Source organism: Nerophis ophidion, linkage group LG03 (assembly GCF_033978795.1).
Source record: "Nerophis ophidion isolate RoL-2023_Sa linkage group LG03, RoL_Noph_v1.0, whole genome shotgun sequence".
NCBI classification, from domain to species: domain Eukaryota; kingdom Metazoa; phylum Chordata; class Actinopteri; order Syngnathiformes; family Syngnathidae; genus Nerophis; species Nerophis ophidion.
The window spans coordinates 20,583,678-20,596,941 of NC_084613.1; the positions used below are offsets into that span (position 1 = coordinate 20,583,678).

The 13,264-nt window shown below is 46.5% G+C and overlaps 1 protein-coding gene across 1 annotated transcript in view; it reads right to left on the reverse strand.

Annotated features, from left to right (window-relative positions):
• Positions 1-416: 416 nt before the first annotated feature.
• Positions 417-13,264, reverse strand: part of slc7a10b (solute carrier family 7 member 10b) — a 25,713-nt gene continuing 12,865 nt past the window's right edge. Inside the window, exons 5-11 of the mRNA XM_061894550.1 lie at positions 13,095-13,248; positions 9,268-9,391; positions 9,099-9,202; positions 8,935-9,031; positions 1,871-2,020; positions 1,619-1,796; positions 417-1,561 (exon numbers count right to left, since the gene is read on the reverse strand). Of these exons, the coding sequence (XP_061750534.1) occupies positions 1,449-1,561; positions 1,619-1,796; positions 1,871-2,020; positions 8,935-9,031; positions 9,099-9,202; positions 9,268-9,391; positions 13,095-13,248 (920 nt within the window). The 3' untranslated portion in view covers positions 417-1,448. The remainder of the gene's footprint in view (positions 1,562-1,618; positions 1,797-1,870; positions 2,021-8,934; positions 9,032-9,098; positions 9,203-9,267; positions 9,392-13,094; positions 13,249-13,264) is intronic.

Here is a 13,264-nt window from a genome sequence, read left to right on the forward strand (position 1 = left end):
AGGCTACATTTTCCTACAATTTTCAGTGTGACAGTATTCTTCTGCAATAAACACTGAATTTATTTTAAGGCTTTTAACACATCTCAACCAGGGGTGCCAATAATTATGGAGGGCACTATATATATATATATATATATATATATATATATAAATGAAACCAATAATGAATGTAACTGTCGCAAGAAACCTGATTGCCCTCTCAACGGAAGGTGCCTACAGACATCAGTCGTTTACCAAGCAAAGGTAATACGCAAGGACATTAACACATCCGACACGTACATAGGATTAACCGAAGGAGCGTTCAAAACAAGATGGAATAATCACAACGCCTCCTTTAGAAACCAGACTTTGCAGAATTCTACAGAACTCAGCAAACACATTTGGAACCTCAAAGACAATAATGTTGAATATTCAATAACATGGCAAATTCTTGCATCCAGCACACCTTACAACAGTGGTAATAAAAGATGCAACCTATGCTTAAAAGAGAAACTGTTTATTATATATCATCCAGATCTATCATCCCTCAACAAGCGCAGTGAAATCATTTCAACATGCCGCCATAGACGGAAACACCTCCTAGGTAACACATGAGCCAATCACCACACCCTACGCCTGCTTGTACCCACCCACTCTGTGCTCTATATAAACCATTGTATGTGAATGCTTCCATTAAAATCTCCTGATGATTGAGGGAACCCCTCATGAAACAGATCTGTAGAGATGAAGTAGTCTTGTGATTTTTTCCCACACCTACATATATATATATATATATATATATATATATATATATATATATATATATATATATATATTAGAACAGTGACTCTTGGCGCACCATACAATTCGATTCCTTGGGGTAACAACTCGATTCAGAATGGATTCTCAATGGAAAACAATTATTGATTCAAAATCAATACTTTTTTAATAACTGGCTGCCTGTTCTATGATTAACTACATTCTTCCATAACATAGATAAACAGCTTTGATCAATTATAAACAAACCCCTTGTGTGTTTGGTTTGTGGATCACTTCTATGTTTGCCGCAATTGTCCATTTCAGTCACTGTCAAACAGGTGAAAATGGACATATAAAACACATCTTCCCTGGTTCTGACTGGATATTTACATAGAAAAGGCACTTTTTCCGAAAAAAAAAAAAGTTTTACATTCTAACCAGTCAGTCAGTTAGTAAAGAAATATTTTAAATTGAGTATGTCTACATAGCAGGCTACTTTGGCCCAGAAAGCTGTGTAGGACGCAAAGACTACTTAGGAAGATGTGATGTTTTTACGTTTGTTGTATGTTGCAGAGGAGACACTAACAAATTGTGCTTTCGAGAGGCAAACAGTCAGTGCGCAAGATAACGCGTCCTGTTGGCCAGTCCAAAAATGTCAAAGGTCACACGGGACGCTCCGCAGTGAGGAGCACCACGGAAGTTAGATTTTTTTAAGATCTGGCGGACGATGCCTCAGTCCGGTCTGAAGGGTCGACGATCTCGATGGGGTCAAACTGAGGGAAGACCACGAAACACAGCCTCTGGCCCACGGAGGTCACCGTCTCTGCGAACAGCGGTAACAATAAGGAGGATGTTCCCATGGAGATGTGGCTGGACTCACCGATGAAGGTGTCGACACATTTTGGTTTCCTCCTCCAGTGGACGCCCAGGAAGTAGACGGGGACGCCGGTGAGCATGATGACCAGACCCACGCCGCACACCAGCGGCTCCGAGTAGAGACTGAAACCCAGCAGCAGCGCCCAGAACATCAGGTAGCAGATGGGCACCACCAGCCTGACCTGCAGCGCGGCAGAGGAGTGATGGGACTGAGGGGTCCCAAGTGGAAGATGGGTGGAGGCGCCCCGTACTCTACCTTGATAGGTCGGTACAGGGCGGGCTTCCTCCAGCGATAAAAGAGCAGGCCGGCGATGGTGACGCCGTACGACAGATAATTGATGAAGGACACGTAGTTGATGAGGTTGTGCGTCTCGCCGATGCAGAGGATCACCATGGTGGCCGTGCACTGCAACATGCATTCCTTTAGTGTCATGAAAAGGTGCCCCGGGGAGAGCAGGAAGTGCCAGGGGGGCCGTGAGAGACAGGCGGTGGCGGTTTTAGTTATGGGTCGCATTCTCTAAGGCAGTGGTTCTCAACCTTTTTTCAGTGAAGTACCCCCTGTGGACATGTTTTTAATTCAAGTACCCCCTAATCAGATCAAAGCCTTTTTGGTTGAAAAAAAGAGATAAAGAAGTAAAATACAGCACTATGTCATCAGTTTCCATCCATCCATGCATCCATTTTCTTCCGCTTATCCGAGGTCGGGTCTCGGGGGTAGCAGCCTAAGCAGGGAAGCCCAGACTTCCCTCTCCCCAGCCACTTCGTCTAGCTCTTCCCGGGGGATCCCGAGGTGTTCCCAGGCCAGCCGGGAGACATAGTCTTCCCAACGTGTACTGGGTCTTCCCCGTGGCCTCCTACCGGTTGGATTGGACGTGCCCTAAACACCTCTCTCGGGAGGCGTTCGGGATGCATCCTGACCAGATGCCCAAACCACCTCATCTGGCTCCTCTTGATGTGGAGGAGCAGCGGCTTTACTTTGAGTTCCTCCCGGATGACAGAGCTTCTCACCCTATCTCTAAGGGAGAGCCCCGCCACACGGCGGAGGAAACTCATTTCGGCCGCTTGTACCCGTGATCTTATCCTTTCGGTCATGACCCAAAGCTCATGACCATAGGTGAGGATGGGAACGTAGATCGACCGGTAAATTGAGAGCTTTGCCTTCCGGCTCAGCTCCTTCTTCACAACAACGGATCATGTCATCAGTTTCTGATTCATTAAATTGTATAACAGTGCAAAATATTGCTAATTTTTAGTGGTCTTTCTTGAACTATTTGGAAAAAAATATAAAAATAACTAAAAACTTGTTGAAAAATAAACAAGTTATTCAATTATAAATAAAGATTTCTACACATACAAGTAATCATTTACTTAATGTGCCCTCTTTGGGGATTGTAATAGAGATCCATTTGGATTCATGAACTTCATTCTAAACATTTCTTCACAAAAAAGACATCTTTAACATCAATATTTATGGAACATGTCCACAAAAAAATCTAGCTGTCAACACTGAATATTGCATTGTTGCATTTCTTTTCACAGTTTATGAACTTAAATTCATATTTTGTTGAAGTATTATTCAATAAATATATTTATAAATGATTTTTTAATTGTTGCTATTTTTAGAATATTTAAAAAAAATGTCACGTACCCCTTGGCATACCTTCAAGTACCCCCAGGGCTACACGTACCCCCATTTGAGAACCACTGCTCTAAGGAGCGCCACAATGGTGAGGGGAAAAAAAGTTTCGGCCAGCACTCATTTGATCGTATAGTATACAGTGGAACTTCGATTTACAAACCCCTCTATTTGCAGACTTTTCCATAAAAAAACCCTCTATTTGCAAATGTTGTGGTTTACAAACCCCTCTATTTGCAAACTTGCCGGTTTACAAACCCCTCTGTCTGCAAACCTTTCGGTTTACAGCCCCCTCTATATGCAGACTTTTTGGTTTACAAACCCCTCTATTTGCAAACATTTCGGTTTACAAATCTCTCTATTTGCAAACTTTTCAGTTTACAAACCCCTCTATTTGCAAACTTTTCGTTTTGCAAACCACTCTATCTGTAAACATTCCGGTTGTGAACCCCTCTATTTTCAAACTTTTTGTTTACGAATCCCTCTATTTGCAAGTTTTTCGGTTTTTACTAAGCCCTCTGTTTGCAAACTTTTGGGTTTACAAACCCCTCTATTTGAAAACTATTTGGTTTAAAAACCCCTCCATTTGCAAACTCTTTGGTTTACACACCCTCTATTTGCAAACTTTTCGGTTTACAGACCCCTCTATTTGCAAAATTTTCGGTTGCAAACCCTTCATTCTGCAAACTTTCCGGTTTACGAACCCCTCTATTTTCAAACTTTTTGTTTACGAGCCCCTTTATTTGCAAGCTTTTCGGTTTTTACCAAGCCTTCTGTTTGCAAACTTTTTGTTTACGAACCCCTTTATTTGCAAGATTTTCAGTTTTACCAAGCCCTCTGTTTGCAAACTTTTTGGTTTACAAACCCCTCTATTTGAAAACCTTTTGGTTTACAAACTCCTCCATTTGCAAACTTTGCGATTTACAAACCCCTTCATGTGCAAACTTTTCGGTTTACAAACCCCTCTCTGAGCTGCCACCTTATCGTGGTAGAGGAGTTTGCGTGTTCCAATGATCCTAGGAGCTATCTTGTCCGGGGGCTTTACGCCCCCTTGTAGGGTCTCCCAAGGCAAACAGGTTCTAGGTGAGGGATCAGACAAAGAGCAGCTCGAAGACCTCTATGAAGAAGAAAAAACATGGACCCAGATTTCCCGCGCCCGGACGCGGGTCACCGGGGCCTCCCTCTGGAGCCAGGCCCGGAGGTGGGGCACAATGGCGAGCACGGCCCGAAGAGGCAACATGGGTCACCCCTCCAATGGGCTCATCACCCATAGCAGGGGCCATAGAGATCGGGTGCATTGTGAGCTGGGCGACAGCCAAAGGCAGGGCACTTGGCGGTCCGATCCTCGGCTACAGAAACTAGCTCTTGGGACGTGGAACGTCACCTCACTGGGGGGGAAAGAGCCTGAGCTAGTGCGCGAAGTCGAGAAGTTCCGGCTGGATAGTCGGACTCACTTCGACTCACAGCAAGGGCTCTGGAACCACTTCTCTCGAGAGGGACTGGACTCTCTTCCACTCTGGCGTTGCCGGCAGTGAGAGGAGACGGGCTGGGGTGGCAATTCTTGTTGCCCCCCGGCTCAAAGCCTGCACGTTGGAGTTCAACCCGGTGGACGAAAGGGTAGCCTCCCTCCGCCTTCGGGTGGGGGGACGGGTCCTGACTGTTGTTTGTGCTTACGCACCAAACGGCAGTTCAGAGTACCCACCCTTTTTGGGAGCACTCGAGGGAGTACTGGAAAGTGCTCCCCCGGGTGATTCCCTTGTCTTACTGGGAGACTTCAACGCTCACGTTGGCAACGACAGTGAAACCTGGAGAAGCGTGATTGGGAAGAATGGCCGCCCGGATCTGAACCCGAGTGGTGTTTTGTTATTGGACTTTTGTGCTCGTCACAGTTTGTCCGTAATAAACACCATGTTCAAACATAAGGGTGTCCATATGTGCACTTGGCACCAGGACACCCTAGGCAGCAGTTCCATGATTGACTTTGTAGTTGTGTCATCGGATTTGCGGCCTTATGTTTTGGACACTCGGGTGAAGAGAGGGGCGGAGCTTTCTACCGATCACCACCTGGTGGTGAGTTGGCTGCGATGGTGGGGGAGGATGCCGGGCAGACCTGGGAGGCCCAAACGCATTGTGAGGGTCTGCTGGGAACGTCTGGCAGATTCTCCTGTCAGAGAAAGTTTCAATTCCCACCTCCGGAAGAACTTTGAACATGTCACGAGGGAGGTGCTGGACATTGAGTCCGAGTGGACCATGTTCCGCACCTCTGTTGTCGAGGCGGCTGATCGGAGCTGTGGCCGCAAGGTAGTTGGTGCTTGTCGGGGCGGAAATCCTAAAACCCCTTGGTGGACACCGGCGGTGAGGGATGCCGTCAAGCTGAAGAAGGAGTCCTATCGGGTCCTTTTGGCTCATAGGACTACGTAGGCAGTGGACAGGTACCGACAGGCCAAGCGGTGTGCAGCTTCAGCGGTCGCGGAGGCAAAAACTCGGACATGGGAGTTGTTCAGGGAAGCCATTGAAAACGACTTCCGGACGGCTTCGAAGCGATTCTGGACCACCGCCCGCCGCCTCAGGAAGGGGAAGCAGTGCACTATCAACACCATGTATGGTGCGAATGGTGTTCTGCTGACCTCAACTGCGGATGTTGTGTATAGGTGGAAGGAATACTTCGAAGACCTCCTCAATCCCACCAACACGTCTTCCTATGAGGAAGCGGTGCCTGGGGAATCTGTGGCGGACTCTCCTATTTCTGGGGTTAAGGTCGCTGAGGTACCTGCGATGAGGTGGAGACTTGTCCAGGGTGTACCCCGCCTTCCGCACGATTGTAGCTGAGATAGGCGCCAGCGCCCCCCGCGACCCCGAAAGGGAATAAGCGGTAGAAAATGGATGGATGGAGGTCGCTGAGGTAGTTAAAAAGCTCCTCGGTGGCAAGGCCTCAGGGGTGGATGAGATCCGCCCTGAGTTCCTTAAGGCTCTGGATGCTGTGGGGCTGTCTTGGTTGACAAGACTCCAGCATCGCGTGGACATCTGGGGCTGTACCTCTTTGATTTGGCAGACCGGGGTGGTGGTTCCTCTCTTTAAGTAGGGGGACCGGAGGGTGTGTTCCAACTATCGTGGGATCACACTCCTCAGCCTACCCGGTAAGGTTTATTCAGGTGTACTGGAGAGGAGGCTACGCCGGATAGTCGAACCTCGGATTCAGGAGGAACAGTGTGGTTTTCGTCCTGGTCGTGGAACTGTGGACCAGTTCTATACTCTCGGCAGGGTTCTTGAGGGTCCATGGGAGTTTGCCCAACCAGTCTACATGTGCTTTGTGGACTTGGAGAAGGCATTCGACCGTGTCCCTCGGGAAGTCCTGTGGGGAGTGCTCAGAGAGTATGGCCTACCGGACTGACTTATTGCGGCGGTCCGCTCCATTTATGTTCAGTGCCAGAGCTTGGTCGGCATTGCCGGCAGTAAGTCGAACACATTTCCAGTGAGGGTTGGACTCCGCCAAGGCTGTCCTTTGTCACCGATTCTGTTCATAACTTTTCTGGAAAGAATTTCTAGGCGCAGTCGTTGAGGGGTTCCGGTTTGGTGACCGCATGATTAGGTCTCTGCTTTTTGCAGATGATGTGGTCCTGATGGCTTCATCTGACCGGGATCTTCAGCTCTCACTGGATCGGTTCGCAGCCGAGTGTGAAGTGACCGGAATGAGAATCAGCACCTCCAAGTCCGAGTCCATGGTTCTCGCCCGGAAAAGGGTGGAATGCCATCTCCGGGTTGGGGAGGAGACCCTGCTCCAAGTGGTGGAGTTCAAGTACCCAGGAGTCTTGTTCACGAGTGGGGGAAGAGTGGATCGTGAGATCGACAGGCGGATCGGTGCAGCGTCTTCAGTAATGCGGACGTTGTACCGATCCGTTGTGGTGAAGAAGGAGCTGAGCCGGAAGGCAAAGCTCTCAATTTACCGGTCGATCTACGTTCCCATCCTCACCTATGGTCATGAGCTTTGGGTCATGACCGAAAGGATAAGATCACGGGTACAAGCGGGCGAAATGAGTTTCCTCCGCCGTGTGGCGGGGCTCTCACTTAAAGATAGGGTGAGAAGCTCTGTCGGGAGGAGCTCAAAGTAAAGCCGCTGCTCCTTCACATGGAGAGGAGCCAGATGAGCTGGTTCGGGCATCTGGTCAGGATGCCACCCGAACGCCTCCCTAGGGAGGTGTTTAGGGCACGTCCAACCGGTAGGAGGTCACGGGGAAGACCCAGGACACGTTGGGAAGACTATGTCTCCTGGCTGGCCTGGGAACGCCTCGGGATCCCCCTGGAAGAGCTAGACGAAGTGGCTGGGGAGAGGGAAGTCTGGGTTTCCCTGCTTAGGCTGTTGCCCCCGCGACTTTACCTCGGATAAGCGGAAGAAGATGGATGTATGGATGGATGGAAACCCCTCGATTTGCAAACGTTTACACTAAAGTGGCCCTAGTGTGGGAATGTGAGTGTGAATGTTGTCTATCTATCTATCAATCAATCAATCAATGTTTACTTATATAGCCCTAAATCACCAGTGTCTCAAATCTATCTGTGTTGGCGACTTGTCCAGGGTGTACGCCGCCTTCCACCCAAATGCAGCTGAAATAGGCTCCAGCAACCCGCGCGACCCCGAAAGGGACAATCGGTAGAAAATGGATGGCTGGAAACCCCTCTATTTTCATACTTTCTGATTAACAAACCCCTCTATTGGCAGACTTTTCGGTAAAAAAACAACAACCTCTATTTGCAAATGCTGTGGTTTACAAACCCCTCTATTTGCAAACTTTCCGGTTTACAAACCCGTCTATCTGCAAACGTTCCGGTTTACTACCCCGTCTTTTTGCAGACTTTTCGGTTTACAAACCCCTCTATTTGGGAACTTTTCGGTTTACAAACTTCTCTATTTGCAGACTTTTCGGTTTGCAAACCACTCTCTCTGCAAACTTTCCGGTTTACAAACTCCTCTATTTTCAATAAGGTTTTGTTTACAAACCCTTCTATTTGCAGGCTTTTCGGTTTTTACAAAGCCCTCTGTTTGCAAACCTTTTGGTTTACAAACCCCTCGATTTGAATACTTTTAGGTTTACAAACCCCTTCATTTGCAAACTTTTCGGTTTACACACCCTCTATCTGCAAACTTTCTGGTTTACAATCCCCTTCATTTGCAAACTTTTCGGTTTACAAACTCCTCTATTAGCAAACTTTTTAGTTTACAAAACTCTCTGTTCGCAAATGTTTACACTAATGTAGCCCTGGTGTGTGAAAGTGAGTGTGAATGTCTATCTATTTGTGTTGACCCTGTGATGAGGTGGCGACTTGTTCAGGGCGTACCCCGCCTTCCGCCCGAAATGCAGCCTTATAGGTTCCAGCACCTCACGCGACCCTGAGAGGGACAAGCGGTAGAAAATGGATGGAAACCCCCTCTATTTGCAAACTTTTGAGTTTACAAACCCCTCTATTTGCAAACTTTTAGGTTTACAGACCACGGAAGTGACATCACATGCAACAAAGGCATCGAAATGTGGCACCGTTTGATTTTACGTGAATGGATACCCGTTAGTGCAGACGGAATTTGGTCTGTGCCCATAAAAGTACCGAATTCGGTACACATCCCTACTCTCAAGTCAAGCACAGCTAAGGACAGGAAGTGAAGTGTGTGATGGCAGAAAGCTTGAACGTACGCAGACCAGCAGGGCAGGGATGGGCGTGCACTTCTTGACGTGGATCATGGCCAGGAGGCTTGGAAGGTGACCCTCTCTGGCGCCGGAGAAGCACAACCTGTATACGGCAGAGAGGTCATCAGCGGACACGCCACCGGGAAGCAGCGGGAAGAGGTTGTGCTCACCTGGAGGAGGTGAACAGGTAGCCGTTGATACCGCCAAAGGTGGACAAAGCAACGGAGATGGGCATGATGACGGAGAACATTCCCAGGAGCTTCTCTCCGAATGTCTAAACGACAAAGAGTCGGTGACTTATCCACCGATTCTTGTCGCCAAGGTGCTGAGAAGACTCACCACAGCCACAGCGTTGGAGGAGAGCAGCTCCTCGGGGGACATGGAGGAGAAGTAGGCCAGGTTGGTCAGCGTGTACACCAACGTCACCAGAGGGATGGAGATGTAGATGGCGCGAGGTAGATTCCTAAAGGAAGTGGGGCATAGGGGATAGAAGTTGACTTTGGATGATAGAAGGATGGAAGAGTCGAGGCAGAGCTGAAGATGTTTGGGAGTGACGAGGACGGACAGGATTAGAGAACAGAAGATTAAGAAACATGTGGGAGACAAGGTGTCTGGTGAAGTACCAGTCTGGAAGAAGCGCTAGCTGTCCCAAGTCGTGAACCAGGGTGGACCACTGTTCTATGCATCAGTTGTTGAAGTCTCGGCGTTGATGACTTGTCTACGGGCCAGAAGATCCCCCTACCACCCTTTGCAGTAGAGATGCGCGGTTTCCGGTCTCATCCGCGGGTCGGGCGGTTGACATGACGAAAAAATAGATTTTAATTAGATTCGGGCGGGTGGCGGTTGAACCATCCGGAAATATTTAATATACATGGTTCTGGGATCGGTATCCTTTGCCATTCAAAGAGCCATTTAAGACCTGTGTCACAAAGCGAAGAAGACAATAGGAGACACCATTATTCTCTTGAATGACTGCCGGCAGTCACCCAGATAATAAGTATTAGGGCGTACTATGAAGCCATTGGCTTTGTCGCCTTCTACAACATGTACGATCTACTTGTCAGTCCAGCATCATGTTGTGTGTGGCTTCCGCAGACACACGCACACGACTGCAAGGCATACTGGGTGACACGGAGTACACTAATGGTTGTGATATAAACAATTTTAACACTCTTAGTAATATGCGCCACGCTGTGAAGCCACACCAATTAAGAACGACAAACACATTTCGGGAGAACATCCTCACAGTAACACAACATAAACGCAACACAACAAATACCCAGAATCCTTTGTATTCATGACAAAGGGGGGGGGGGGGGGCTCCACCGCAGCCCATATTTTTGTAATCAGGATGAACGCTATTGGATAGTCGCGGGAACGGTAGCGGCTCCAATTGTCATCATTACTATGTGAAACAGGTTTAAATGGCTCTGCGAGTGGTAAAGGGGGACCACCTCTGATGTATTTCAGCGGGCGGTTGGCGGGCGGGTACGGTCCTGATAAAATGTTGGTTCGGGTGGACGGCGGGTGGATGACGACTTTGGTGATGCGGATGCGGATGATATAATTGCCTATCCGCGCATCTCTACTCTGCGGTCTCTGTCTGCTGTTTTTGGAGCTTTTCCGGATAAGGATTCAGATCACGGGACATTGTTGTGGTTTGTAAGCCCTTTGATGCACTCTGATCAATCAATCAATCAATCAATCAATCAATCAATAAATCAATCAATCAATCAATCAAAGTTTATTCATAGAGCCCTATAAATCACGAGTGTCTTAAAGGGCTGCACAAGCCACAAGGACATCCTTGGCTCAGATCCCACATCAGGGCAAGCAAAAACTCAACCTGGGCTCTGGGAATCACGGGACATATGGTACAATACAATCGGCAAGATAGGATGGATCAAGGGCTACATTGCGATCGATCAATCAATCAATCAATCAATTTTTATTTATATAGCCCTAAATCACAAGTGTCTCAAAGGACTGCACAAACCACTACGACATCCGCGGTTCAGCGCCCACATAAGGGCAAGGAAAAACTCACAACCCAGTGGGACGTCCATGAGAATGACTATGAGAAACCTTGCAGAGGACCAGATGCATTGGACGTCGAGTGGGTCTGGCATAATATTGAGAAAGTCCAGTCCATAGTAGCTCTAACACAGGGGTCACCAACGCGGTGCCCACAGGCACCAGGTCGCCCGTTAGGACCAGATGAGTAGCCCGCTGACCTGTTCTAAAAATAGCAGCACTTACCAGTGAGTTGCCTCTATTTTTTTTTAAAATGTATTTATTTACTATCAAGCTGGGGGCTTCACCGTGGCAGAGGGGTTAGTGCGTCTGCCTCACAATACGAAGGTCCTGCAGTCCTGGGTTCAAATCCAGGCTCGGGATCTTTCTGTGTGGAGTTTACATGTCCTCCCCGTGAATGCGTGGGTTCCCTCCGGGTACTCCGGCTTCCTCCCACTTCCAAAGACATGCACCTGGGGATAGGTTGATTGGCAACACTAAATTGGCCCTAGTGTGTGAATGTGAGTGTGAATGTTGTCTGTCTATCTGTGTTGGCCCTGTGATGAGGTGGCGACTTGTCCAGGGTGTACCCCGCCTTCTGCCCGATTGTAGCTGAGATAGGCGCCAGCGCCCCCCGCGACCCCGAAAGGGAATAAGCGGTAGAAAATGGATGGATGGACTATCAAGCTGGTCTCGCTTTGCTTGACATTTTTAATTCTAAGAGAGACAAAACTCAAATAGAATTTGAAAATCCAAGAAAATATTTTAAAGACTTGGTCTTCACTTGTTTAAATAAATTCATTTATTTTTTTACTTTGCTTCTTATGACTTTCAGAAAGAAAATTTTAGAGAAAAAGACAACTTTAAAAATGATTTTAGGATTTTCAAACACATATACCTTTTTACCTTTTAAATTCCTTCCTCTTCTTTCCTGACAATTTAAATCAATGTTCAAGTATTTTTTTTAAATTGTAAGCAATAATAAGTACCTTTTAATTTAATTTTTAATTTTAGCTTCTTCGAACTTATTATGATTAAAATTCAAATCTAGAAAATCTGTAGAATCAAATTTAAATCCTATTTTAAAGTATTTTGAATTTCTTTTAAAATGTTTGTTCTGGAAAATCTAGAAGAAATAATGATTTGTCCTTGTTAGAAATATAGCTTGGTCCAGTTTGTTATATATTATAACAAAGTGCAGATTGGATTTTAACCTATTAAAAACATGTCATCAAAATTCTAAAATTAATCTTAATCAGGAAAAATTACTAATGATGTTCCATAAATTATTTTATTTTTTTCAAAAATATTCAAATTAGCTAGTTTTTCTCTTTATTTTTTTCGGTTGAATTTTTAATTTTAAAGAGTTGAAATTGAAGATAAACTATGTTTCAAAATTTAATTGTAATTTTTTTCGTGTTTTCTCCTCTTTTAAACCGTTCAATTAAGGGTTTTTTTCATCATTTATTCTCTACAAAAAACCTTCCATAAAAGGAAAAAAAAAAATGTTCGACGGAATGACAGACAGAAATACCAATTTTATATATATATATATATATATATATATATATATATATATTTATTTTTCGTATTTGAATCGATTTTTTCCCACACCCCTAATAAATATCATTAATTATTAATAATAACATAGATTTAAAGGTAAATTGAGCAAATTAGCTATTTGTGGCAATTTATTTAAGTGTGTATCAAACTGGTAGCCCTTCGCATTAATCAGTAGCCAAGAAGTACCTCTTTGTTTCAAAAAGGTTGGTGACCCCTGCTCTAACATAATAGTGAGAGTCCAGTCCGTAGTGGATCATAATAGTGAGAGTCCAGTCCATAGTGGATCTAACATAATAGTGAGGGTCCAGTCCATAGTGGAGCCAGCAGGAGACCATCCCGAGCGGAGACGGGTCAGCAGCGCAGAGATGTCCCCAATGATGGATTGTGAAGGTTTGGTCATGTGAAAAGGACGCATGCTGGACATGGACCAAGGAGGAGGAGCAAAGAAGAGGTTTCTAGAAGTGGTTGGCTGGGATGCGCCAGTGAAAGGGGTGACACAGGAAGAGGCAAAGGACGGAGCAAGAAGGAACCATTTGACGAGACGAGTGCAGCGGAAGAAGAAGAACGATGGCGTAGTTGTTGTTGGTCACCTTCTTGGCTCCACCACCTCTTCCGTCACGTAGTTGAGGAAGTTCCAGCCGCTGAAGGCGAAGGAGGCCTGCAGGAAGGCCAGCGCCATCTGACCCACGGAGGGGGTCCTGTCCAGGGAGAAGATCACCTGAGGGCTCAGCGCCTCAAAGTTTCCTATAAATTTGGAGAA